Consider the following 27358-nt stretch of genomic DNA (forward strand, 5'->3'; position numbering starts at 1 on the left):
ATCGAAGCGATTGGTCGAATGGAATTGGTCGATTGGTCGAATCGAATTGGTCGGAATTGGCAAATGTGAACATTGATTTTCAGATTTTCCATGTAATAACGTTTCCAAAAATGTATAGGTTTGCTAATCTACCATGATTTTGAACGAAAAAACATAGTGAACCTGACTACTATATATATTTTTTTCCTTCCCCCTTGCATGTGTAACCACAGCCTCAACATAAAACTGCCATTTCATCTGTTTGGGCTGAAGGTGCTGGCGGCATATTTTTGGGTCAACTGTCTGTCTCTGCATCCATCGCAGATTTTCATTTCCGCATTAACTTAACTGCTGAGGCGGTTTTGACCAAACTTTTTACAAGTAGTCTTTTATACAAAGATTAATTGAATAGATTTTGGGTTCACAAAAATCCAAAAGTAGAGGCATGTGCATTTTAATTGAAAATCATTTTGTTACCGCTACAACTTGTGAACCGCTGAAAAGTTGGCACAAGTAGGTACTGAAGTACAAAGATTAACATGAACAGACTCAATTTTTGGATGCAACGGTTCAAAGGTCATGTGCCTTTTGAGAATCATTGTGCAGATCATAACTCGATTTCGAAGCATGTGATGAAGCATCTGACTTGTGGCAATTTAAAACCAATGTTTATGGGAGTTTGGCAGGAGGGGGAAAAAAAAAAAGGGACGTCACCTTGAGGCTGTGTAGCTTTTTGGTGCGAAAGCAATCAATTGCTCATGCTGAGAACCTTGCACCACCACTCTCGTTGACATATTGTGACGTTTAATGCAACATTACTTATCAAACCTTAGTTACTTTTTGTATTTTTATGTCTTTTTTATTTATTTATAATTGTGAAATGCAGGTAGAGCAGAATGCGATGGCACTGAAGCTGAATGGATTTGATTTGGGAGACTACCGGATATTGCGGCACTCCACGAAAGCACCACAGGCACCGGAAGGTGGGATGAATGCAGGAGAGCTAGAGCAGCATGGCTGTCTTGGTATGACGTTTTGAACGACCAATTTTAATACGGTTTCATTTTCTCAAACTGAGGCCAGTAGAGTGAGCCAGGCTGTGTGGTCGAAGCACTGAGTTTCAACCACTATAGACAAACGGGTCATAACAAACACCTACTACAGATGAATGAGTTCACAAACACCTACTACGCAACCCCACTTGTCCCAACCTAACCCCACTTGTCCCAACATCCCCTATAAAAAAAAAAAAAAAAAACCACATTTAGAGGCCATTTTTCCCCGCAAAGCGGGGGTTGGCCTTTTTCGGGGACCGTGGTTGTTGTTGTTTTTCGGTCCCCTGTTTGAAGCAATGTTTTACGGCCGGATGCCCTTCCTGACGCCAACCCTTTTTGCCACCTTTTACCACAAGCAGGGAATTACCAGTGAACTGGTACTCAATTGTAAGTACTCAATCCCCCATATTGTAAGATAATCCCCAATCACTTAATTTTATTAACTCTGTCTTATCCCTCACCTTCCTGCTCTTTCACGTCATCATTCAAATTCAGTTCCTTAGACATAATTACTTTCTGGCTCAAATGGTTTTACTTCCTGGTTCTACTTGTGTTGAATCTGATCTTTTGGAGCCAGTCCTCTTTGAAATGGTCAATAATACAAGGGGTGGTTGGTTTGTTTGTGGCCCAGTAAGAAAAACTTCCTTCAGGTGAGGGAACATTTGGAAGTCGAACGGGCTATAATCTTTGGAGTCGGGTGGTATTACAGAAGTTCATACCCACAGTTTGCCACACTTTCGGTGGTTACTGCTGCTGTGTGGGGAGAGGTGTTGTCCTGGAGAAGCGGCACACCTCGGGTCAGTTTCCCCTGGAATCCTTTGCTTAATTGTGCAACCGGTGCAGTTCATCAGAATAATATTCCTTGTTAACAGTATTTCCCTTTTCTAAGATCATTGGAATCTCCCATGCTGAAGCTGAGTCTCTGGGCCATTGCCAACAAGTCGGTCGGTCTGTCTGGTCTTGCACCTTCTGCTCTTTCTGTGCTTCCCCCCCACTCCCCCACTCCCCCACTCTTTGTAATCCTTGCACTGTCACCATCAATCCACTTTTGATAAAACTACCAAAATTTAGGATCACTGCTCACTTCTACTCATTCATTACTCCTTTTATTATTATTATTATTATTATTATTATTTTCCCTGCCTGTGGAACCAACTTCCACACTCTTCAATGTCATTCTTCCCTCCAGTTCTTCAAGCCAGCTGTTCACCATCTCAAACCACCCCCCCCCCCCCAATCCAAATCCATGATATTTTCTACCCATTAACCCCTCCTCCACCCACCCAAATCCCTCCTTCCCATTTTCCAGTTTTTTCCCTCTGAGTTGGAGTTTTTTTCCCCCCTCCCCCTGGAGTCCCCTTCTATATCCATTTTGTCCACCCCATATTGTTTTGCATCCTGTTTTTGTCTGTTACGTCCTGATCCATTCACTGTACTAGCTCTTCCATGAGCCTAGACTGTATACAAAAAATGTCCATTATCACACCATCACTGCCAATAACCTTTGCATCTATGATGTCTTGAACTTTTGAGGGGGTGAGGACCTTGTGTGTTTCTTCTGCATGCTCTGTTTATTGGTCTGTTGGAGAATTTGTAGCTGAGAGACTCAAGACTCCAATGACCGGACACAGGTTTACAAAAGGTCTGGTTTATTAACTGGTTATTCACTTCATTCCATTTACCAAATAATACCGCATAATTCAATGGCTGAGATTAACTCTTTTCGCTGATCCTTCTCGTTCGGCTGATGTTCCTCCGCCACTCCCGTTGGTCAGAGCTCTTGGTAGCAAGTCCTGTCGACTCCACGTTTGCTCTCGTTTATATGGACAAACTGGACTTAATCCCCTCTCCGCTAATGCCCCGAGGTCATGCATGTACCAAGTCCTGGTATCAGCTCGCTCCCCTCCTGTTGTGAGTTCCGTTTACCAAACGATAGGGGGGTGCTTCAGCCAGGGGCTGTGACCAGGTGGACAAGAGATTATCATGTTCGGGCGCATTCCTGACACTCATTTACAAACTCGTTTTTCACAGAGTTTGCATGTAAAATGTATCTGCTTCGTTACCAGTTTAATTAATAAGTTACCAGTGCCAATTAATAAGTTACACTGAGTTACACTTCCACAATTCCCTCATCTTTTTGTTTTTGTTTATATTAACCATTAATCTAAACATCAATATAAGTAAACAATCAATCACTACAAGTAAACAAATTCCCTTGGGCATACACCGTCATCCTGCAAGAATCACAAAACATTTCGTTGGTCATTGACTCCTTCCATATCGTTCAATCTATTGCATTTGCATCACAAATATATTTTCAAAACAACACTTCACCATCACCAAGATACAACAATTTCACTTCATTTTCAAGTTTTATAAAGCATCTGCACCATCTGGCAAAAAACGTTTGCCTCCACACAAATGTTGACTTTGTTTGAAAGGAAGGGCTGATCACTTGTGTTTGAATCCTGGTATGAAACATTTTCTCCTAATGTCTTCATAGCTCCTGCACTACTTCGTGTAGGATTTCGCTGTTGTGGTAACATTTCGGAGTCATAGACTGACCCTGCTCTCCTTGTAGCATTCTTGCCACTTTTTGCTGTAAACCATAGTAATTCCTGAACAAGGCCTTCACCCAGTTGTAGTCGACTTGCCTCCTCCCTCATTGTGAGTGGGCAGCAAGTATTGGTGTGACGTTGATTGGCCAGCAAGATGTGGAACAGGGATGCCGGATGCATCCACACTGATGTTGGGACCATGGTGTTCAGGTCATTCATGGTCCTTACCAGGAGCAACCAGCAGAATCGTGCACAGCTGTTGTGACAAGGGCACAGCCGTTTTTTGCAGCTCCATGCTGGTTCCCCGGACGTTGGTGAAGTAATAACATATGTCCCCGCATTTCACAGAGGTTGCAGGTAAAATGTCGTTGTCCTGCAACTTCTGATGTGGTGAATGTTCGAAGCCTTCGAACAAGAGTAAGTGATCGCCTTTCTTTCATATGTTGCAGTGTGATCCAGGCAAATGGTCACATAAATTTCCTTGGTGAAGGTAAGCATTCATCTCCAAGTTACACGGGAGAATGTCTTCATCATTCTTTGAGAAAGAGGGTGTATGCCACGATTAACTTCATTTTTAGCCACAAATTTTCTTTCTCGAACTTCTTCCCAATTCCGTTAGCAATCCCTCCAAAATGTGATCTCGTCTTATCCTTATGCTCAGTCACATCTGAATCTGCTTTCCGCACACACTGGATCAGATAGGGTACATCTTACCATGAAATCAGCATAATCATGTATATCTTCCGACAGTTTCACATTCAACAATTTGTTGTTTTTCCTTAACACAAAAGTTATATTCATTTATATGCGTCACACAAATAATATTCAATCAGGTATGTATTTTATTACTAAACTAAGAATAGCATTGTATATGATTACAATCACAAACGGGAATACCTAATTCCCAACAACAATTTTCCCAAACCAACAAATTAAACATAATGTATTATTACCATAATTCCTCTCCACTTTTTCTTTTCCCTCTTTTTTCTAACAGTGTGTCACTCGTGGTGATATGAGTTCACTGATATTGTAATTGACACAACTCATAACATTGTCGTTATGCCATTATCTTAATTCTACTGTTTCATTTGCAACATCACTTGATTTAATCTTTTAATCTCAGTATTTATTCATATCATCATAACAATCTTTCTATTTTAGGTCCATATTTGTTTCTATTCTTATCAACCTCCTACGGTTTATCAATTTGTTCCAAAACACTGCAACCAAAGGTTTTAACCAAAGCTCTACCAAACTATTTCCAATTTGAACTCAAAATTCTAATTAAACAACAATTCAAAGAATTAACTTCAATGGGTCAACAAACTCATTTTATAAACAGATCTAATTTTCCCATCCAATAATTTTCCTTGCCAAATGTCATATTGCAACACTTTAATAAACCTTCGAAAAATGTCTCCCAAATCAATAAATTCCCTTTTTACTTCCCAAATACTCATCTGTAAATTACATATTCAATTACAGTTTTTCCCTATTTGTTCGGCCTAAATGGCCACTGAAGTGGCTGCCAACATGCAGTACCGTTTTTATCTACCAAGCAAGTATTCGTCCACATAAGATCTCTACCAAAATGTTGTTTGTAAAAACAAATCTGGGATTTCTGATTACATGGATGCACACTCTCAGGACATTTCAGGCTGCTTGTTAACAATCCACTACGATTAATTAATTCCTTTACCCACAATCAAATAATTAGTACAAATTGAGGATATTATCCCTATCACATTCATTTATAGATTCATTATGTTGGATCTAAATTTTCTCCCACTGCTGCAAGGAAGAACAATAGCTCTAATAAGTCTTTGTAATATCTCACTTCATTTACCCAGCATCGAAGAATTTATTTACTATCCATTCCCATCTGTTAACCAGTGACTTTGTTTGAACTCCAAAACTTAATTTGATGAATCCCATGTGTATGGTACCACTTATTGAAACCCCTACTTTTGTAGAAAATATCCAAGTAAGTGTTTTTTTTACACCCCCTTAACTGTTGCTCATCCATTTCTATGCACCCAGTGAGTACTACTGACACCAGTATGCCAATATAGGTGTGCGAGATTAACAAATATGTTGCAGGTACACGTAACAGCGCGTTCTGAGTATAAATAACGTAACAGCGCGTTCATGTCTGCCCCTTGGTTTAAGATGCACAATGCATTCCGTTTTAAAACTCACAATAGTTCAAATCAGCAAGATTTTCTTTACTATTTTCCCATATCATCTATGCCTAATACACATCCATACATGCAGCACAATTTATATGCTGATAAAATTCAAGTTTATATATATATATATAAATCCATGAGCAGAGTATTCTGGGAAGTCAGTGTAAGACCTCTCCCAAATTTGGATAATTTTGTACTCCCTCATTTCTTTTTATGAAGCTCATATCCATAAATAGCTGTTATTCTCATATAAATTCTATCAAAAATGGAATCCCCAAATTACTCACAATTTTACTATTTAATTAATGGCTGCTCATAACCCAGCACATCAAATCTTTATATTCCATCTCCCTTGACAAAAGAGATAATGTTCATAATCAAATTTTATTTCTATTTTATTTTACGGATTCTCTGCATATTCAATCCCATCCACATAAAACTATCCATTTCCAGACAGGCACACTGTCGGTGTCAACAATCTTGTAAGATTGATACACAAAACAATAAAAAACACTAACATTGACACACAAAAAATACACACACACATGCATTATGCGTATTTGTTTGCGTTGTTTGCGTTAAATTTATTCAATTAAATTCAATCAATTAGATACAATCAATTAACAATTCAATCAATTATTTCAATTTCATAAAATTTGTCCTTCAATTTTAGAAATGCTAATACACAAATGGACCAAAAGCTTATTCTTAGAAAACCCCTATGATGTCACATTGAAATTACCCTTTCAGTTCCCACAATAATTTATCCAAATTTGACTACACACCCATTTACATGTCAGTCGACCACTGACTTTTCAATCGTGTGGAACAATAGTCCGAAATTCCCACCTGATCATCATGTGACCCTTGTCCCTTGGTTTAAAATTTGCAAAGCAATTGTTCCAACTTTGTAAATTTAAAATTGTGTGCCCAACATAAAAGATCCAATTTTGGCATTTGATCAATTAATTATCAATTTGCTTAAAAGGAAAAGAAAAAATGAATAGTTCTTGCTCCGAAAACTTTTCAGACCCAAGAATCATCGACAGTTATTCATGTTTGTCCAGTAATCTAATTTGTTGAGGCCAATCGTCATTTGGGATTTGTCGCAATGAAGGCCTAATCATTGTCTGAGGTATCGGTACGCACTGGTACCCTTGATCTTGGTTTGCCCCATGACCTTGTCCTCCTGTTGACATACGGACATCTTCTTCTCCAATGTCCCATCTTTCCACACTCGAAACACCGGTTTCTGTCGTTTCCTGGTCTGTGCACCTGTGCATTTGTATTGCTGGGTTGCATCTCTACATCCCTGAGTTGCCACTGCAATCTCTCGTTGTCTCCTGAAACACGAAAAAATTCTCTGTACCGTCCTTTTTGGGGAGACAACTGGAAATCAGATGGGACAACCGTCACTTTCATTCCTAATTTCGAGGGCAGTTGTGCATTTGTCTCCTCCACTGTATCCTGTATCCTTTTTATTTTAAGTTCTAGATCCGTTATCCGTTCTTGCTGTTCCCGTTGTCTGGATTCACCATCCCAAAGATGGAATGCAAGCCAGTCTACCGTTAGATTCTGTCTCTTCCTGGCTTTCAATCTTTGTTCCAATCTTTCCAATCGACTTCGCTCAAATGTACCATCTCTTGGAAACTCCTCATCATGTCCCTTTGTCCACAAATACCAATTCTCGACCTGCCTTATAGCTTCTGCACCATAACGGTCGTACATATGATGTGTACAAGTACCTTTTTGTGGAATCTCTGGTTGTCCTTGTGTATTCTTGCAGGCTCCATTTCCCATTCTGCCTTTTATCAAAGTAGCGTTGGATGTGTTGTAGTTTGTTCCTCTAAAGCTTCACTCGTACCTCCAGGAAGGGTCTCTCCACCTGTTCACACGGTGATTTCCAGAGAATCTCCCTCAGCCGTGGCTTTTGCACAATCCAATCTCACAGATCAGTATTTGCAGATGAGCCGGAGGGTCAGTATGAAATGGGTGAATCCTCAGGTGTCCGCTCTGTTGACGGGGAAATCACACAATGGTAACCGCACATATATATCTGTATATAAACTCACCACCTTGCTCAATTTTCCCAGGTTGTCTCCACATTGTTAATATCTCGCAAAGATATCAAAGCTTCTTTCTTGAGACCGCATTTTCATCAATCAAACAATCAATATATTCAATTCAATTTATTCAGTTAAATTTATTCAATTAAATTCAATCAATTAGATTCAATCAATTAACAATTCAATCAATTATTCAATTTCAATTAATTCATCAATATTCATCAATAAATCAAATTAATCATTTTGGATGACTCCTTGCATAAGCCCTTTCCCCAATGATGTCAGGACAGGTCCATCCATTGACGTCACCTCTGGTTCGTACCTCATGTTAATTGATGAATCGCCGTCCTGTCCTAGGGTCATATCTGACATATTTCCCCATTTTGCCTGGTCTCCACAAATTTTCTTTGCAACCACTAAAGGCAACTCATCCTTCATTCGTGAGACAGCCAAAATGGATGGCAGATATTAAAGTTATTTGGGAAAAATATCTCATCATTTTCTTTTAATAGTACCCAAAATCTCTTGGCAATATAAATTTCGTAAAACTCCTGAAATGGGACTGTCAAATTCCTTCAATCATGCTAAATTTTGAAACTCCATCGCTTGTAATACCCAATTTATCCCATCGGGCTTGAAAGTTCTTTCCCAAGTTCATGCAGCATTCTGCATTTGAACCCTATGATATCATTCATAATAATCATCATGATTTTATAGTCATGGTCCTATCATAATCATCTATTTAAACGAACATTTCCTTTATCACCACAGCTATGTGGTATAATCAACAATAGAATAAAACTGTACATAGCAACAGGCTACCTCATGGCCACTTAGTATACCTATTGACAATAAGTCATAACAATATCGAATAATCATTGAACAATTCAAAAATCGCTTCCACTGCTCCAGCCGCAGCATTCGTTATTTTGTCCGCTCATTCACTATTCCTGATTCGTCATCAAGGATCTCCATCATCACACAGCGTACTTAATTCCGCATTTTATGAGAATTCAACAGGAATTTACGACTCAAAGGAAAAAGAACGAGCAGACCTTTTGCAGGATGATCGTTACAAAAATCGTTACATATATTAAAGTATTTATAATGTCGACAAATCATATCTTAATTCTTACAAGATTTTTTTTTGGTTCTTTGAATAAATCACAGCACCGGGAGAAACAGCTCCAAAAAATGGATCTTTGTGTTTATTCAGCACCCTAGTAATTGGCTCTTTGTGTACTAATTACACAGCACCCAGGCCCCGCTCATATGGATCTTTGTGCAGCGCTACACAGCACCTGAGCAAAAGGGGTTTCATCTACATTTTCCCTATCCGGTGTACCATCCGTGATATTTGTTTGCTCATTCACTATTCCTGATTCGTCATCAAGGATCTCCATCATCACACAGCGTACTTAATTCCGCATTTTAATGAGAGTTCAACAGGAATTTACGACTCAAAGGAAAAAGAACGAGCAGACATTTTGCAGGACGATAACTGGAATTAGTCGTGAAAATATATCCAAATACACAAAAATACACACCCACACAAATAAACAACATTTATTCCGTTTAACAGAACAAACATTTCCTCTATCATGACATGCATGTCTTCAAAATTATATGACCAAGAGAAAAAGTAAAATTAATTAAAAACTGCGAGCAGTGATAATCCGGGGACCATACCGCTCTATCCTGATTGGACGAGTGCGTGCTAGAGTCGTTAACAGCGACAGTCCAGATCCGATTGTTCAAAATTTCAACTCAATCGATCGAAAAATGAACGCAGGGATGCATTTTAAAGGTGCAGTGGCACTAACTGAGTTGCCACGAATATGGCCACGAAATTGCCAATATGGCCATCACAAAATATTTTCCTTAATCAATTGGCTCATAGCATAACCAATCTGTAAGTATTTCATCCGAAGATGTATCTCTGAGGACTTTTAATTAAATAAGTCATTTATAAATCAACGAGTTAATTTATTAAATGATTAATCAATAAATCAATATTTCCCTTGACAGCCACATCACTTGGTCAGTGTCATGTCCAAATATCAGCTTCCTTACTCAAAAGGTGCCTGAGTTAATGTAATGTAATTACTGTAATAAGATTACTGCAATTACTGTAATGATTACTGTAATTACTGTAATTACCGGAACTGTAATTACTGTAATTACCTCAGGTAATTACTGTAATGTAATTACTGTAATTTAATAAGAAATGTAATTAATTAAATGAGTACTTCATTAATCGCTCATAATTAAATAACTCGTGAATTCTTATCCGGTTTATTTAACATTTGAGTGTCCCCAAAACGTTGGAGCAAAACGTTGCAACAACGAAAGTGAAACGTTGTAGCGACGTTGTGGAAACGTTAGCACAACCCAACATTTGAATGTTCCCAAAACGTTGGAGCAAAACGTTGCAACAACGAAAGTAAAACGTTGTAGCGACGTTGTGAAAACGTTAGCAAAACCCAACATTTAAATGTTCACAAAACGTTGGAGCAAAACGTTGCAACAACGAAAGTGAAACGTTGTGGCGACGTTGTGGAAACGTCAGCAAAACCCAACATTTGAATGTTCACAAAACGTTGCAACAACGAAAGTGAAACGTTGTACTCATTAAATCCCATATCTTGTCACCCTTTGCATTGTTGAAAGCAATTAATTCCATACTCAATATTACCTCAATTTATATATACTAGGGCGTGCCCGCACGTACGTGCTTGCAAAAAAAACATGCGTGCAAACAACAACAAAAACTTTGAAACCACGTGGCAGTAACGACCACAGAACCCCCCCTCTATTTACATGAAATGGTTTGGTCCATTCGCAAAGCCAAAGCGAACGACCACAGAACCCCCCCCCCCCCCCCCCTCTATTTACATGAAATGGTTTGGTCCATTCGCAGAGCCAAAGCGAACGGCTTGCGAGTACGGTGACCATACCTTGGGACCCACTTGTCCGATTAATTTCAAACCTTGAAAAGGCACATCCTCGGGTCCCCAGCAATATACCTTACCAGGACTAACCTTACCTTACCTTACCAGACTAAAATTACCAGGACCATTATCAAACATTTATCAAAATATTAGGACCATCATCACACCAATGAATGACTCAATCCTTTAATGACTACATCCAAACCCAGACATTTTGAGTTCCGTAACTTTAATACTTCAAATTTTCCATTCCTTCCCTTCCTGATCTTTCGATGTAGGGATGGGTTCTTTTTAGGATCATGTTGCATCGAGCATTATTTTCCAAAACAGTGTGAACATTAAACCACACCAAAACCTCTGACATCCCACCATTAACACCTATTGTAAGCGTGCCGAATCAGTAAGTATCACCCCTCCTATGAGCCTCGACCAAAGGGTGGTTGTTACTCACAAACACTCGTCGCTAGCTGTTCCATTGTCTGCCGATTCCCACTCTGCTGTTTTTGTCTCATAATCACCAAACAAGAACAGTACACATTTCCTGTAATTATCTCTCATAATCAGGATAAATTTGGAACAGCCCTTAAACTAACATCAAGCAGATCAATTTTTATATTTAGGTTGAGGTTTATCTCCGCCTTGGTGAACAGTTTATGTTTTGTATCCCACTGATAGGCCGGATCTGGATTCGGACCTGAACCCAAAATGGAATCGGCGTGTTTTTTGTCACCTTTTTAAATATATGAATAATATTAAAATAATAACATTAATAAGTATATTATGTTAAATATCATGTATATCGCTTTTCACCCAATCTCTTTATGGTGAAGAATCACTTTAAACAATTCTCGTAGCCGGATTCGCACCTGGGTCTTCACCAAAATCCAATCATTTTGTCCGTGTCACCCATGCTATTTATCTGGCAAATTTCGTCAAAAAAAAACAACAGCACTGGTTCCGTGTCACCCATGCTATTTATCTGGCAAATTTCGTCAAAAAAAACAACAGCACTGGTTCCGTGTCACCCATGCTATTTATCTGGCAAATTTCGTCAAAAAAAACAACAGCACTGGTTCCGTGTCACCCATGCTATTTATCTGGCAAATTTCGTCAAAAAAAACAACAGCACTATGTCCGTGTCACCCATGCTATTTATCTGGCAAATTTCGTCAAAAAAAAACAGCACTGGTTTTGTTTCCTGGAAGCAGGGTGCCGGAATGGACATGAGGGACAATGAGGGACAGTGAGGGAGTGTTGGTATGCAATTTTTATCCAATCGCCATCTTTCACAGTAATTCTGGACCGGCATGAGGTGGGATTGTCTGTCATGAATTTATTTGTTGATCGAACGAGTTTTAATTTGTCTAAATCCGACCAGTCGTTCCAAAGATATAAGCCGTTTTGTCGCAATACCATAAATTGGAATGAGGTAAAATATATATATATAAATATAATTCCCTTTCCCGGTTCCCTGTCGCTCGCCGAGCAAGTCGAGTGCTTTGAACAAAAAAAAACTACTTTACCGGCCTTACACGTCCTGGAAGCAAATGGTCGCAAGGTGCACACATGCTCCGTTTGCTTCCAGGTCACAGTAAGGCCTTTAATGACCAGCGCCGACCTTGTGCATTTTATTTAGACAGCGCAAAAATACGTATTTACAGAAATCATTTAGGAAAACACGAATAAATAGAATCATTTAACACGTTTCATCCTTGTATTACCTATGGACAATCGCCAGTCCCACACACCAAATCCTCCATCTTCAGAATTCATATTTCATAATGGACAGATCCCCAAGAGGTCATGCTCACCTTGACCCTTGACGACGTCCACTCGAAATTCCAGCGGTGCCTCCAGATTGTTGGAGAATTTGTAGCTGAGAGACTCAAGACTCCAATGACCGGACACAGGTTTACAAAAGGTCTGGTTTATTAACTGGTTATTCACTTCATTCCATTTACCAAATAATACCGCATAATTCAATGGCTGAGATTAACTCTTTTCGCTGATCCTTCTCGTTCGGCTGATGTTCCTCCGCCACTCCCGTTGGTCAGAGCTCTTGGTAGCAAGTCCTGTCGACTCCACGTTTGCTCTCGTTTATATGGACAAACTGGACTTAATCCCCTCTCCGCTAATGCCCCGAGGTCATGCATGTACCAAGTCCTGGTATCAGCTCGCTCCCCTCCTGTTGTGAGTTCCGTTTACCAAACGATAGGGGGGTGCTTCAGCCAGGGGCTGTGACCAGGTGGACAAGAGATTATCATGTTCGGGCGCATTCCTGACACTCATTTACAAACTCGTTTTTCACAGAGTTTGCATGTAAAATGTATCTGCTTCGTTACCAGTTTAATTAATAAGTTACCAGTGCCAATTAATAAGTTGCACTGAGTTACACTTCCACAGGTCTCATGATCAAAGTGGTGAACCCTTGTGCCGTCCTGTGACGATCTGCTGCAGGAAGTCGTCTGGATCAGGATGAGAACGGTCCAACAGTTCACGGTGAATGTCTAGGCTAGCTCATTTCTGGTCCACTGTCAGCATTTGTGGAACCCAGTGGTGACACCCTTGCCATTCCCAATTTGTCTGAGGATTCATGGAATTGAATAAAACTGACACCCATTGACTCGGCTATGTGCATGATGGTTGCTCATCTGTTTTTCATCATGACTATGTGAACTCGGCTACCCAGTTGTTTACCATGGAATATGAAGGAGCATCATCCCCTAATGTCTCCACCATATCCATATGCATTTGCTTGGGAGGAAAGCTTTTCTTGTGCAGGTATTTTCACCAGCTTGGAGCTCTGATATCTCCATTTTGACTGAATTTAGGGCGGTGGGAGGGGGGGGGGGGGGGGGAAGGTCTCTACTTTGGGTTCACACTGGAAAATCTGAGCAAGAATATGGAATTGGAAAGACATAATAGCAAGGACAGATCTTTATATTTGATAACTTTCATCATCCTATCTTGTCGACAAGTCGGTTGGGCCACAAACAAACTGATCACAGCTTGCATATCGGCAATTGTTTTGTGGGGGGTTGCAGGGTTTCCCCCCCAAAATAGGTATTTGCTTTCTTCAGAAACTACACACACAGTTTTGATTAAACTTGATCACAACCTTCATCACCTGTGATATACCAATGTTTGTCCAAGGCATTAGAAAAAAATAATAATCGGGGTCTAAGGAGGTATACAGTGGAGGGGAGGAGGGGGAAGGGAGGAGGTGGAAGGAAGGAGGGGTTGCCCCCATAATAGGTTTTTATTTTATTTTTTTGATTGTTTGTTTAATGCCTTGTTATTATGTTAGTATGATTCTACATGCACCCCTTTTTCCTAGCAACCATTGAAATTGGTTTAAAATACTCTAATACTGTTTAAAATACCCTTAGTCAGTGTCGTGTACTGTTTTCTTCTTCCAGGTGTGCCCAGGGGCATTGCCCTTTATCATTTTTTTTGTTGTCCTTGTCCGGCTGTCCATTTTTGGGGAGTGGGTGGGAGTTCAGTAATATATATATATATATATATATATATATATATATATATATATATATATATATATATATATATATATATATATATATATATATATATATATATATGTGTGTGTGTGTGTGTGTATTCTTTACAAAATATTGGTGTTGTCAAAGCAGTTTCCTGGCATGGGTTTTGCTGTGTGGTTTGCCATTGCCTTCCCAGCAGTCGGTCATGGCAGGAATTTGGCCATGGTGCCAGCAATAGTCCGCCACCTCTTTGCAAAGGATGCCATAGGTTATTTAATGTCCACAAACTAATACTGGCAAATGGGATACCCAGTCCAACGTGACACCGAGTCTAACGCATTGAATTGTCTTGCCTACGTAACACCAGGATGACAGTTCATAGTTCCGCTGAGATTAAAATCCGGGCTAGATATATCAGCGGCAAATACCTGTCCATTCCTGCCAGGTTTTTGTGGGGTAGACTTCACTTTTTTTGTTGGTAAAAGTTTATTTATTTATTTTTATATTAATGTCATTTAATTTGTGATTGGAGTTATGCTGTTTGGAATGAAAATAGAGATATTGAGTTCAAATGAATGACGAAATACCGTGACGGTTTCTACTTTATAAGCGTGATATTCGCCATATGCAGATTCGCCATTGACTGGGTATGGAGCCATTCAAACGGGTACGTTTTTCATGGAACTCCTTCACGAACCTGCTGTCCATGTCTGACGTGCGATTGAAGGTGTTACAGAAATATGGAATTTATTGGTTTTATGCTTTAGCATTCACCATTTCTGCATTGTATGTTTGCTTATGGCCTCCCACCCGTGCGTATTTACGTAGCACGGGTACCTCGTTAGTGATGTAATAATGTGGGCGGAGGTGTTGTGGTCGATGCTGAAGAGTGCCGTTCTAGTTTTGTTTATTTTGAAATGGCCTGCTTCTTCACTGGACCTCCCTGCTGACTCGACCCTATTTGGTTATAATGAACATTATTATACAGTCACGTGAAAAAGTAAGTACACCCCATGTATAGTTTTGACTTTTTCAACATATTTCAACATACAGCTATTTGATCTTCATTTCAACAATATTGATAGATAAAGGTTATATAATATAACAAATATCATGAAACATTTACATTTTGTAGTCCATTGTATAATTTAAATAAACATAAATGCAAATTTCGCATGTTGAAAAAGTAAGTACACCCTTGGCTCTAATAGAGGGTAGTGCCCCCTTTGGCAGAAACAACCTCAAGTAGGCGTTTCTTATAACTGTCTACCAGTCTCTGACATCGACTGGGAGAAATTTTTGCCCACTCCTCCATGCAGAATTCTTTCAGCTGTGCGATGTTTGAAGGGTTTCTTGCATGTACAGCTCGTTTCAAATCCCCCCACAACATCTAGATGGGATTTAGATCCGGGCTTTGACTTGGCCATTCCAGAACCCTCCAATTCTTTCTTTTCAGCCATTCCTTGGTGGATTTACTGGTGTGTTTAGGGTCATTGTCATGTTGCAAGGTCCACCTTCAGTTGAGCTTCAACTATCTGACAGATGGCGTCACATTATCCTCAAGCACCCTCTGGTACAATGAAGAATTCATAGTGGATTCTATGATGGTGAGTTGCCCAGGCCCTGATGCAGCAAAGCTGCCCCAAACCATAATATTTCCACCAGCATGCTTTACAGTTGGTATCAGGTCCTTGTGGTCAAATGCTGTCTGTGGTTTTCGCCAAACATGTCTTCTGGTACTGTGGCCAAATACCTCTACCTTCGACTCATCTGTCCAGAGCACATTGTTCCAGAAGTGCTGGTCTTTGCCAAGGTGATCAATGGCAAACTTTAGTCTTGCCCTGATGTTCTTTCTGGGCAGCAAAGGTTTCCTCCTGGCACACCTCCCATGTCGATCAAATTTGTGCAGCCGCTTTCTAATGGTAGACTCGTGCACTTTGACATCAACAGTGACGAGAGATACCTGCAGGTCCCGTGATGACATTCTGGTGTTCTTGGAGACTTTTTTCAGCATCTTGCGTTCTGCTCTCGGGCTGAACTTGCTGGGGTGGCCTGGCCTGAACAAGTTGGCAGTTGTTTGGAATCTTCTCCACTTGTCGATGATCTTCCGGGCAGTCGAATGATTGATTTCAAATTGTTTGGAGATCTTTTTAAATCCCTTCCCAGACTCGTAGGCATCTATAACCTTCTTTCTGAAGGCCTCAGAGAGCTCTTTTGATCTAGGCATGGTGATGCCGCACACTTCAACAACAAAGAGCAAACCAAACTAAATATCTCAGGTTTAAATAAGACAGGTTCCTCCAAGATCCTCTCCAACGATGTTCTAATCATTTGCACCTGAGCTGGTGCACCTGATTCTAATTTTCGGTATTTGAAGTCGTGATAAATGTAGGGGTGTACTTACTTTTTCCACATGCAAAATTTGCGTTTGTTTATTTAAATTATACAATGGACGACAAAATGTAAATGTTTCATGATATTTGTTATATTATATCACCTTTATCTATCAATATTGTTGAAATGAAGATCAAATAGCTGTATGTTGAAATATGTTGAAAAAGTCAAAACGTTACATGGGGTGTACGTACTTTTTCACGTGACTGTATATGTATGAAATCAGGATTGTGGTTTATGAAATTGATAAATGACATGCATGTGATGAGCGAAACAATTTCTTCATGGCAGTTTTGTTTTTCTGTTCTTGTGGGAGATTATTTTGTTGTAATTGTTGACCGTGAACAGGAATGTCCTAAGTGGAAGGGCAAAACGTATGGAAGATGGCTTTTTGTTGTAATGTGTATAGTACTTTTTGTTTGTTGTAATTTGAATGCAAATAGTAATGTGTGAATAATAGCCTCTAAAATCTTATGATATTTTCTGCCTCCACAGGCTACCAGAGCAACCTACGTGTGCTATACAGCCAGAGTACTCCGAGTACGAGTTCCAAACAACGCCGATACATCCCCTTGATGCCAGAGCGTGTGCTGGATGCTCCAGGCCTGATCGATGATTACTGTATGATCCTAAACTGTTTCCTCCTGCATTATAACATTGTTTTTTCAGCTAAAGATCTTGATGCAAATACTTTTGATATTTGTTCCAAGATGTAGAATGCTTAGAACTTCTTGATTACTTTAACCACATGTTATTGGCTGTCGGTCTGAAAGTGCCTTTCCTTTATGGAGCATGACATGGAATGCTCTGTTGAAGATGTGGCATGAGCACATTGGACCAAATGGTCTTTTGAAATTTTTTCTGTTTTCTCTTGAGATGCATTTTGTAATATCTAGCAACGTGTGCCCTTCGGTTTCTTCCACCCCATAGATTTAAATCTTGTGGATTGGGGCGACAGCAACAGGCTGGCTGTTGCTTTGGCTCAGAGCGTGTATGTGTGGTATTCTGCCACGATGTCTGTCAACATGATTTGCCAATTGCCCACTGAAAATGACTACTGTTCTTCTGTTGCGTGGATGAGGGGCTCAAATTATTTGGCCTTGGGCACAAAAACGGCGGAGGTGCAGGTACGTTCTAAGAACCTTTGTGCATGGTTGGTGGCATTTATTGTCTATGGACCAGGTTTGTGTAAGTCTGGTCTGACCTTTTCACCAGTGATGTTGTTGTTGGATCAGATGTGCCTTCTTGGCTGACCATTCAGCAAAGCTGATGTCCAAAGTCAGTCAGAGACTCAGTGTCATTCCTTGAAGCGAGAACTAGCCACTCACTGCCTTTGTTTGTAAATCATTTGAATACTGCCCTTTTGTGGTTCTGGGTATCTCCTGGATTTTGTAGAATCTAAAGCTCTGCTATTGGCATCTTCTGCAATGAGGCGAGACTGTTCTTGCACAGGCATAATGCATGTTTCTCTCATTCTCGACAGGTTGGTGGCACCTTTTTATTATTATTACTATTATTATTATTATTATTATTATAATTATTATTATAATTATTACTCGTGAGATACCCGTGCTACGCATGGTTGAGAGGCCGGAAGCAAACAGGCAAGGCAGATACGGCGAATGCTAAAGCATGAAACCAATAAATTCCACATTCCTGTAGCACCCTCAGTCACACGTCAGACAGGGACAGCAAGATCGTGAAGGACTTCCATGAAAAACATGTATGTTCACGGGTATGTTCACGTACAGAAACATCGATTGTGGGTCCGTGGCGAATCTGCATATGGCGATCCGCGAAGTTCACGTTTAGAAGGTAGAAACGATCACGGCATGGCGTCATTTACTTGAACGCGATATCTTTTTTTTTTTTTCATTCCAAACAACGTAATTCCAATCACAAATTAACCACAAAATAAACTTTTAGCAACATTGTTAATGTTTCCTTCATTGTAAAAACTATCAAGTCAACAGTTAAAAGGATTTTGAGCTGATAGATGTTATGGCCTTGGCAAGATCGATGGAGACAGCAATCTTAGCGTAGGCACTGCCCAAATAGCTATGTGGATATCTCTCATGTGGACATTAAACTCACGTCGTTTGAACTTTGGCCGAGGTCATTATTTACTTTTAAGGATGTTTATATACGAATCAAAAATAAGATAATTGGTTTTGGGTCGTCCTTTCCGCATATCTCGTGGAATTGAGTTGGAGAGACGACCGTGATGGCGGAGAGGGGGTTGGCATTCTCTCAAGCAGGGATTCAACCCATGTCCTTATGAAGTCTTTGTCCAAGGTCACCGAGTCCGATCGGTGCAGCCGTTTGTGCGGCACCTGGGAAAATAACGTTATGCGGGAGGCCAAACCTGAAAATGCTGGAGGCCAAAGCTAAAATTGGAAAAACAATATACCCTACTTTACTCCAGGAGATCCCAGTATTACCCACCCAAAATATCGTTGCGATAGGTTCAGCCGTTTTTGCGGTACCTTCGAACGGACAGGCAGACGGACGGACATTTCTTTTTTTTTTCTTTTTTTTTGTATACATAATCGAGGCTCGTGAAAGAGCTAACATTTATCACACAAACAAATTAAACAGACAAACAACCAAAGTATATAAAAAGGGGAGCGGTAGACAAGATTGGGACAGAAGGGGAAGCACATAAACACAACATTTGTGAGGGACATCGGGAATGTGTGGGAGGGAGAGGGCTGGGGGGAGGTGGCGTGGGAAGGGGGTGGGAGAAGTATATACACAAGGACACCAAGGACTTCCAGGAAAGAAGTTGGTATTTCAAAAAAGAGGATTTGGGGTGAAATTAGCGGGGGTAGAAAAGATCAAGGTTTTGGATACAACAACAACATGCATTTTAAGGCCATTTTCCCTGCTAGAGCGGGGGTTAGCCTTGCGGTCCCCATGACGATCTTCTCCATCTTGCCTGATTTTCTGCATCTCTCCTTGTTAACCCCCTTGCCCGCATTTCTTCTTCCACCATCTTTAGCCAAGTCTTTCTCGGTCTTCCCCGTCCTCTACTTCCTTCTACATTCATTTCCATCACTCTTCTCAACCAGTCAATTTCATCCTTCCTCAACACATGACCAAACCATCTCAACCTGTTCCTCTTCACAGCATCAATCACAGGCTCTATTCCCATCATCTTTCGCAATTCATCATTTGTCTTCCTCTCTCTCAACGATACTCCGCACATCCATCGAACCATTCGCATTTCCACCCTTTCCAACCTTCGTTGCTGCTCTACGTTCATTACCCATGTCTCGCTCCCATAAATCATAACACTTCTCACACATGCAGCATACACCTTTCCCTTCAGCTTCAACGACACTCCCCTCATCAGCACGCCACTCAGTTCCCGAAATTTCTTCCATGCACATCTCACTCTAGCAACCGTTGCCGAGTCTGATCCACCTTCTCCATTCAGCATGTCTCCGAGGTAGCAAAATGTTTTCACATCTTCCAGCTTCACGCCATCTCCAAGATCCATCTCAACATTTCCTCCATGTGCAGCTCCCTCTGTGCACACCTTACATTTGAATGCAGCTGCCACACTGGTTAATGACCCTCTCAGACCACGACATTTTTGATGAACCCACTCAGCGCACATTGTACATTGAATGGAGTTCACTCCGTTCCTGCACACAGCACAGGGCCACTTCCCAGTTCTTTCCACCTCACCACATGCTTTACCACTTGCCATCACCTTCGTCTTTCCGATATTCACCTTCAGACCTTTTGTCTCCAAACATTCCTTCCACTTGTTCATCTTTTCCTTCAGTCCATCCATACTTTCCGCAATCAACACCAGATCATCTGCATACAAGAACTCCCACGGTAAACCCTCCTTTACATTCTGAGCCAGCACCTCCATCACAGCTACAAATAGTAGTGGACTTAGTACCGACCCCTGATGCACTCCCACCTTCACCTCAAACTCACCACTGTTCCCGTCCTTCGTCCTTACAGCTGTGCGTGCTCTTTTGTACATTGCCATCACTACTCTGATCAACCATTCCTCCACTCCTAACTTCCTCATTGCCCATGTCAATACTTTGCGTGGAACCCTATCGAATGCTTTCTCCAGATCAACAAACCCAAGAAACAACTGCTTCCTCTTCTCCATGTACTTCTCCTGCAACTGCCTCACAATAAAAAGCGCATCTGTCGTTCCTCTTCCTGGCATAAATCCAAACTGCATTTCATCGATCTTCACTTTCTTCCTTAACCTCCTCTCCAACACCCTTTCCAATACCTTCATTCCATGCTCCAATAACTTTATCGCTCGGTACGAGCCACACTCTTGAGGGTCACCTTTCCCCTTGTATGGAGGGACGAGGGTACACAGTTCCCAATCCACTGGAATGCGGCCTTCTTTCACCACCAGATTACAGATCTGTCATTCTCTTCACACCCCAACTTCCTGCTGCTTTCAACATATCTCCCACAACTCCCGTCGGCCCTCCCACTTTTCTACCCTTCATTGCTTTTATCGCTTCCTCAACTTCATTCTCAGTTATCTTCTCTGCCGGTCCTAAAACTGGGTTACTCTCTATGTTGCCATCCCATTCATTCTCTGTATTCAATAGCATTTCCATATATCTTTTCCATCTTCCTTTAATTCCATCTGGGTCCACAACGATTTGTCCCACTTCATCCTTCAAGCAACTCACCCCCATCACATCACACCTCTTTCGCTATCTGCTTTGCAATCCTGAATACTGCTCTCTGACCCTCTTCCGAATACAAGCGTTCTCCGAACATTTTCCTCCATGCCTCCTGTGCCTTTGCTACCTCTTTCTTTGCAGCCTTCTTGGCTGCCTTATAACTTTCATGCTCTGCTGTTTCTGCTCCCGTACCCTTCGCTTCTGCCACTCCTTGAACTTCTTCCTCTTCTCGTCAAGCCTCTTTCCAACTTCATCATCCCACCACCATGTTTCCGAGTGCCTCCGTGGTCCTTTTGTCCATCCACATACCTCACCAACGGCTCCCAACAGACTACCTTTCATTGACATCCAACCACTTTCAAGCTCAACCACATCATCCTCTACCCTACTCAGCCTCTCTTTTAATGCCTCCCTTACTGTCACCTCTTTCAACCTCCACACCTTCATTCTCGGTTGGTACTTCACCCGCCGAGCTCTCCTCGCACCTTTCACCCTTATGTCGCAGACAACCAAGTGGTGCTGTGAAACAGCCTCCTCCCCCGGGATCACCATTGTGTCCCGGAGGTGCCCCCTATCTCGCCTACGCACCATCAGGTAGTCGACGGTTGTCGTCGACCCACCTGACGTGTATGTAACAAGCTTATTATCCTCTTTCTGGAACTGAGTATTACAAATCAACAAATCAGCTCCATCAGCAAACTCCAAAATCCTTTCACCCTCTCCATTTCTCACACCATATCCGTAACCCCCTTGAACTCCCTCAAAACCATCCACACTCCTTCCCACATGTCCATTTAGGTCTCCTCTGACCACAACAACTTCATCATCTTTCACGTTTTCCATCAGCTTCTCTATCGCACACCAGAACTTGTCCTTCTCTTCATCACTCCGACCAACCTGCGGAGCATATCCCGAGATGACGTTCACCAAGAGCTTTCCAATCATTTTCACCATCATCAACCTATCACTCACTCTAGTCACACTCACCACACTGTCTACAAACTCCTCAGAAAACAGGACACCAACACCATTCATGCCCTCCAGGCACCCTTGCCACACAAACCTGTATTTCTGTCCCTGCCTACCCTTCACCATTCTCACACCACTTCCCTTCCATCTCGTCTCTTGCACACAACATATGTCCACTCTTCTTCTGACCAATACTTCCACCACTTCTCCTGATCTCCCTGTCATTGTCCCTACATTCCATGTCCCAAACCTCAGAAACCGATCTCCACTTCAGGCTGTACCCTGCCCATATCTAGTTGTAATTGTCATGGTTCTCTTTTTGAGGCAATGTTTTTTATGGCCGGATGCCCTTCCTGACGCCAACCCTCTTAGTCGCCTCCTACGACACGCAGGGATACGGCGTACCTATTCTTATCCAGGGTACACACTGGGAAACGTTTAAAACATGGAAATCCTGGGGGGGGGGGGGGATCACCGCTGCGGTTTAAACATATTTAAATAAATATTTAAACAAAACCATGAAAACAATCTCGGAAAAGTCTCTAAGTGATAACGTGGATTTGAGAAAGCAGGAGCAGAGGTGAAAGAACAAACGAGAATATAGGGGGCGGGGCACAAGTCGAGACGAGGAGGCCGCATGAGACACCAGGCCGCACGAGGCGCGGACAAAGAAACGACTAATTACACACAAATTTGCAACAACTACAAAACCAAAACCAAATAGAAACACACAATAACACATACACAACAAAATACGCAGCGGAAATTTGACAAAGAAACGAACAGGAAAACACTCAAACTTTGATGCCTTGGAGAGATCAAAGCAAGCCCCGTCGCTCAAGGGACCGGAAGTGGAACCCGGCCTTAAAACGATCATTCATATATTCATTCATTCATGGTAAAATTTCCAAGTCCTTGGGCGACCTCTAAATATTGATTTTTTTCAAAAATATGTTTTTTTGGCAGGGTCAGACCTTAAACTTTTAAGTCAAAAAATAAGGACCAACCTACTTTGTGCTTGTAAAGGGAAAGGAAAAGTGAACTTGAAGAATGTGAAAGCTTTGCTTTTTAAAATTATTTGTGGCTGAAGCACGTCAACTATCATTATTGACTCGTGAGTGAGTAAGTAATACAGTTTTTCTTTTTCTTTTTGTAAAATATAATTTTCTGTAAGCCATTGTTTTTTGACTGTCCATCTTGCTTTACCCAGTATTTTTCCCCTGTGCAGGTTGTGTGCACTCGGCCTTGCTGCTGCGGCGCAGGTAGTAACTGATCATGCAGTGCGTAGTTTTGTACTGCGTTAAAAGGAATTGCAATCGATTTGCTTTGTTTTTATTATCATATTGCCCTCTTGGGCAAGGCTTGAGGACACGGCATCATTAGGCAGACGCTAAAGCACCCATTTTCAAAGCCCCATGAAACAAAATAGACAACAAATATGTGCTGCTATTTAATGAGCCGTGGAACAAAAATATTCAAAAGAAGCAACTATACTTCCTCTTCAGACTATGGGGAAAAGGATGAAGTCAAGTCCAGGCATCTTGATTCCAAGTTCGTTAGACACCACAGCTGAAGACCTGCATGCTGAAATTAATTCAGTTTTGGGAAGCTTGAATTCAAGAAATGTTGTTCAATTTTCTATGGATGGCCCAAGTGTCAACTGGAAGTTTCATAAGTGTACAACTTGAAATAGGAATGAACTTTGGCAAGTCAATGTTAAATGTGTGGAGCTGTAGCCTGCATATTCTTCAGGGTGTATTCCAAACAGGTGTGAAAAACTCTGGTATTGGTATCGCTAAGCTGTTCTGTGATTTGTCTCGATGGAATATGGAAAAACAGAAAACGAACTGTTTCATTCTTCTTGTGGTTTATTCGAATGCCACTTGTTACACAAAATATTTGCATTAAAAGTCCTAGAAAACGACTTTTTTTTTTGTCCTGGAATACTCCTGGTAATTTGGTCTTCCATGGAAGTGAGAGCCCAATTGGTTTTATTTTTTTATTTAATCTATTAACCCTTCCCAACCTACCCTCAATAGGTGCACATTATTTTCTTCCCCTCTGATATTGTACACCGCACCTTTCCTATGCCATCTCCAGGCATTGCAAATCGTCATTGCTGGGCACCGAAGGGGGCTCGGCAGTGACGCACGCTGAAAGGGAGTACTCAGTTTTCACTGTTTGTTTGTTTTCTTTCTTGTTTTCTTGTTTGTTTGTCCGGACGATATCTCAGCCATCCTTTGAGCTAGGAAGCTGAAATTTAGGCACAGTAGTGAGCAAGACCTTTGTCAAAAACTGTATTTTTTGTTTTTTGATTAATCAATTAATTGAGGAGTTATTTAATTATTAGCGATTAATTAAGTACTTATTTAATTAATTAAATTTCCTTTCTCTTCATACCATTAACTCAGGCACCTTTTGAGTTAGGAAGCGGAAAAAATGGACATGCCAATGACCAAGTGATTTGGCTGCAAAGGCTATTTTTGATTTATTAATTAATCGATTAATTATTTAATTATTCGATTAATGACAAAAAAATTTTTATTTATTTTTAAGTTACAGATTCTGATGAAATGATGGTGGTTTGTGTGTTCTCTGACTAAATTGATTAATAATTGAATTTTTTAATGATTATTATTTATTTATTTTCATTATTAATCATTTATTTATTTTCTTTCTCATTTGGCCAATATCTCAGGCACCTTTTGAGCTGGGAAGCTAATATTTGGACATGCCAATGACCAGGTGATTTGGCTGCAAAGGATATTTTTGATTTATTAATTAATCAATTAATCAATTAATCGATTAATTATCTAATTATTCGATTAATGACTAAAAATTTATTTTTTTTAAGTTACAGATTCCGATGAAATGGTGGTGGTTCATGTGTTCTCTGACCGAATTGATTAATAATTTAATTTTTTTATGATTATTATTTATTTATTTTCATTATTAATCATTTATTTATTTTCTTTCTCATTTGGCCAATATTTCAGGCACCTTTTGAGCTCAGAAGCTAATATTTTGACATGAGTGACCAAGAATTGATTAATAATTTAATTTTTTAATGATTATTATTTATTTATTTTCATTATTAATCATTTATTTATTTTCTTTCTCATTTGGCCAATATTTCAGGCACCTTTTGAGCTCAGAAGCTAATATTTGGACATGAGTGATCAAGTGATGTGGCTATCAAGGATATTTTTGATTTATTGATTAATCATTTAATCGATTAATTATTTATTGATTCATTGTTTATTGATTAATCAATTAATTAATTATTTTTTATTTATGACTTATTTATTTAAATTTCTAAAAGATACATCTTCGGATGAAGCACGAGTGGTTTAGTTATGCTATTAGCCAATTGATTAAGAAAATATTTTGTGTTAATCTTTTATTAATTTTAATTATACAATTAATCAATCCGTGTACACCTCTCCCTCCCAAGGCAGCCTCCATGAGCTGCACTGTGGTATTGCCGGGCGCCAGAGGCGCCCCGGCAATGTCGCGCTGTAGGATATATAATTATTTGGCATGGGGGCGGTGTACTTTGAATGTATTTGTACTTGTTTTCCAATTTGTTCATTACCTTATTATCCCCACACTTTTTGAAAGAAAACGGAGGATATTTTGATTCGGTCTGTCTGTCATGCCATCCAAACTGTTGTGCAGGAATTCAACAAATTTGGTAGTTATGATCACCACAATGTAATAAGGTGAAAGAGCAGTATGCTTTTTGTCTTTGTTCTTGGGGCAGGGTCAAAAGGTCAAATGCCAAAAAATGCAATTCAGGGCAGATTTTAAACATTTCAAATGAAACTTTGGAAATGCAATTAACATTGGGACACATGAAACGTGTAACTATTGTTTGGATTTGACCCATGGTTCATGCCCCAGACGGTGTGCTCATAGGGGTCATAACGAATTTTTTTTTTTTAACTCTTCATTTGATATTGGGTCATTCCTGGTGGAACTTTCTGCCATCTTTCAACTTTGCTTTAGGTGGGAAGTGTGGGATTTGCGATAGTGTACCATTGACTTCGCTCAGGTTTGTTTATGTTCAACTGTGGCTCCTGTCACTATTTTTTTTTTCACCCCTTGTCATCACTTTCCTGTGCTTGGATCTTGTTTGAATTATTGAAATGTGCAAATGGTGCTGCACTTGACCAATTGCTGTCTTCAGGTGCTGCTTCCCGGCATGTACCCCGGTTTAGAATAGGTACACCGTATCCCTGCCCTGCCATAAGAGGCGACTAAAAGGGTTGGCAGCAGGAAGGGCATCCAGCCATAAAACATTGCCTCAAAAAGGGAGCCATGACAATTACATATGGGCAGGGTACAGCCCGAAGTACCCCGTAAAACCTCACTCCCTCGTCAAAACTCAAGGTGGGGAACCCGATCGAAGCAAGGGTGGAAATCGCTCCATTTATGACGACGAAACGTCCGATGCCCCACGTGGAGATCGGTTTCTGAGGTTTGGGACATGGAATGTTGGGACAATGACAGGGAGATCAGGAGAAGTGGTGGAAGTATTGGTCAGAAGAAGAGTGGACATATGTTGTGTGCAGGAGACGAGATGGAAGGGAAGTGGTGTGAGAAATGTGAAGGGTAGGCAGGGACAGAAATACAAGTTTGTGAGGCAAGGGTGCCTGGAGTGCGTGGATGGTGTTGGTGTCCTGTTTTCTGAGTTTGTAGACAGTGTGGTGAGTGTGACAAGTGAGTGAAAGGTTGATGGTGAAAATGATGATTGGAAAGCTCTTGGTTAACGTCATCTCGGGATATGCTCCGCAAATCGGTTGGAGCGATGAAGAGAAGGACAAGTTCTGGTGTGAAATAGAGAATCTGATGGAAAACGTGAAAGACGAGGAAGTTGTTGTGGAAGGAGGAGACCAAAATGGACATGTGGGAAGGAGTTGAGACGGTTTTGAGTGAGTTCATGGGGGTTACGGATATGGTGAGGAAGAGAAGGTGAAAGGATTTTGGAGATTGCTGATGTGGCTGGTTTGTTG

At 40.7% G+C, this 27358-nt stretch overlaps 1 protein-coding gene across 3 annotated transcripts in view; it reads left to right on the plus strand.

The window, feature by feature from the left end:
* The window catches only part of CDC20 (cell division cycle 20), a 114431-nt gene that overhangs the window by 52857 nt on the left and 34216 nt on the right, over positions 1-27358 (plus strand). The window contains exons 4-7 of one of the 3 annotated variants that reach the window (XM_068110937.2): positions 866-962; positions 14933-14968; positions 17191-17316; positions 17626-17822. In XM_068110937.2, the coding sequence (XP_067967038.1) occupies positions 866-962; positions 14933-14968; positions 17191-17316; positions 17626-17822 (456 nt within the window). Of the gene's footprint in view, positions 1-865; positions 1005-14932; positions 14969-17190; positions 17317-17625; positions 17823-27358 lie in introns of all 3 variants that reach the window. The other 2 variants (XM_068110947.2, XM_068110928.2) reach the window with 2 other exon arrangements.

The sequence above is a fragment of the Myxine glutinosa genome, chromosome 1 (genome assembly GCF_964187855.1).
Source record: "Myxine glutinosa chromosome 1, kmMyxGlut1.1, whole genome shotgun sequence".
In the NCBI taxonomy this organism is placed as follows: domain Eukaryota; kingdom Metazoa; phylum Chordata; class Myxini; order Myxiniformes; family Myxinidae; genus Myxine; species Myxine glutinosa.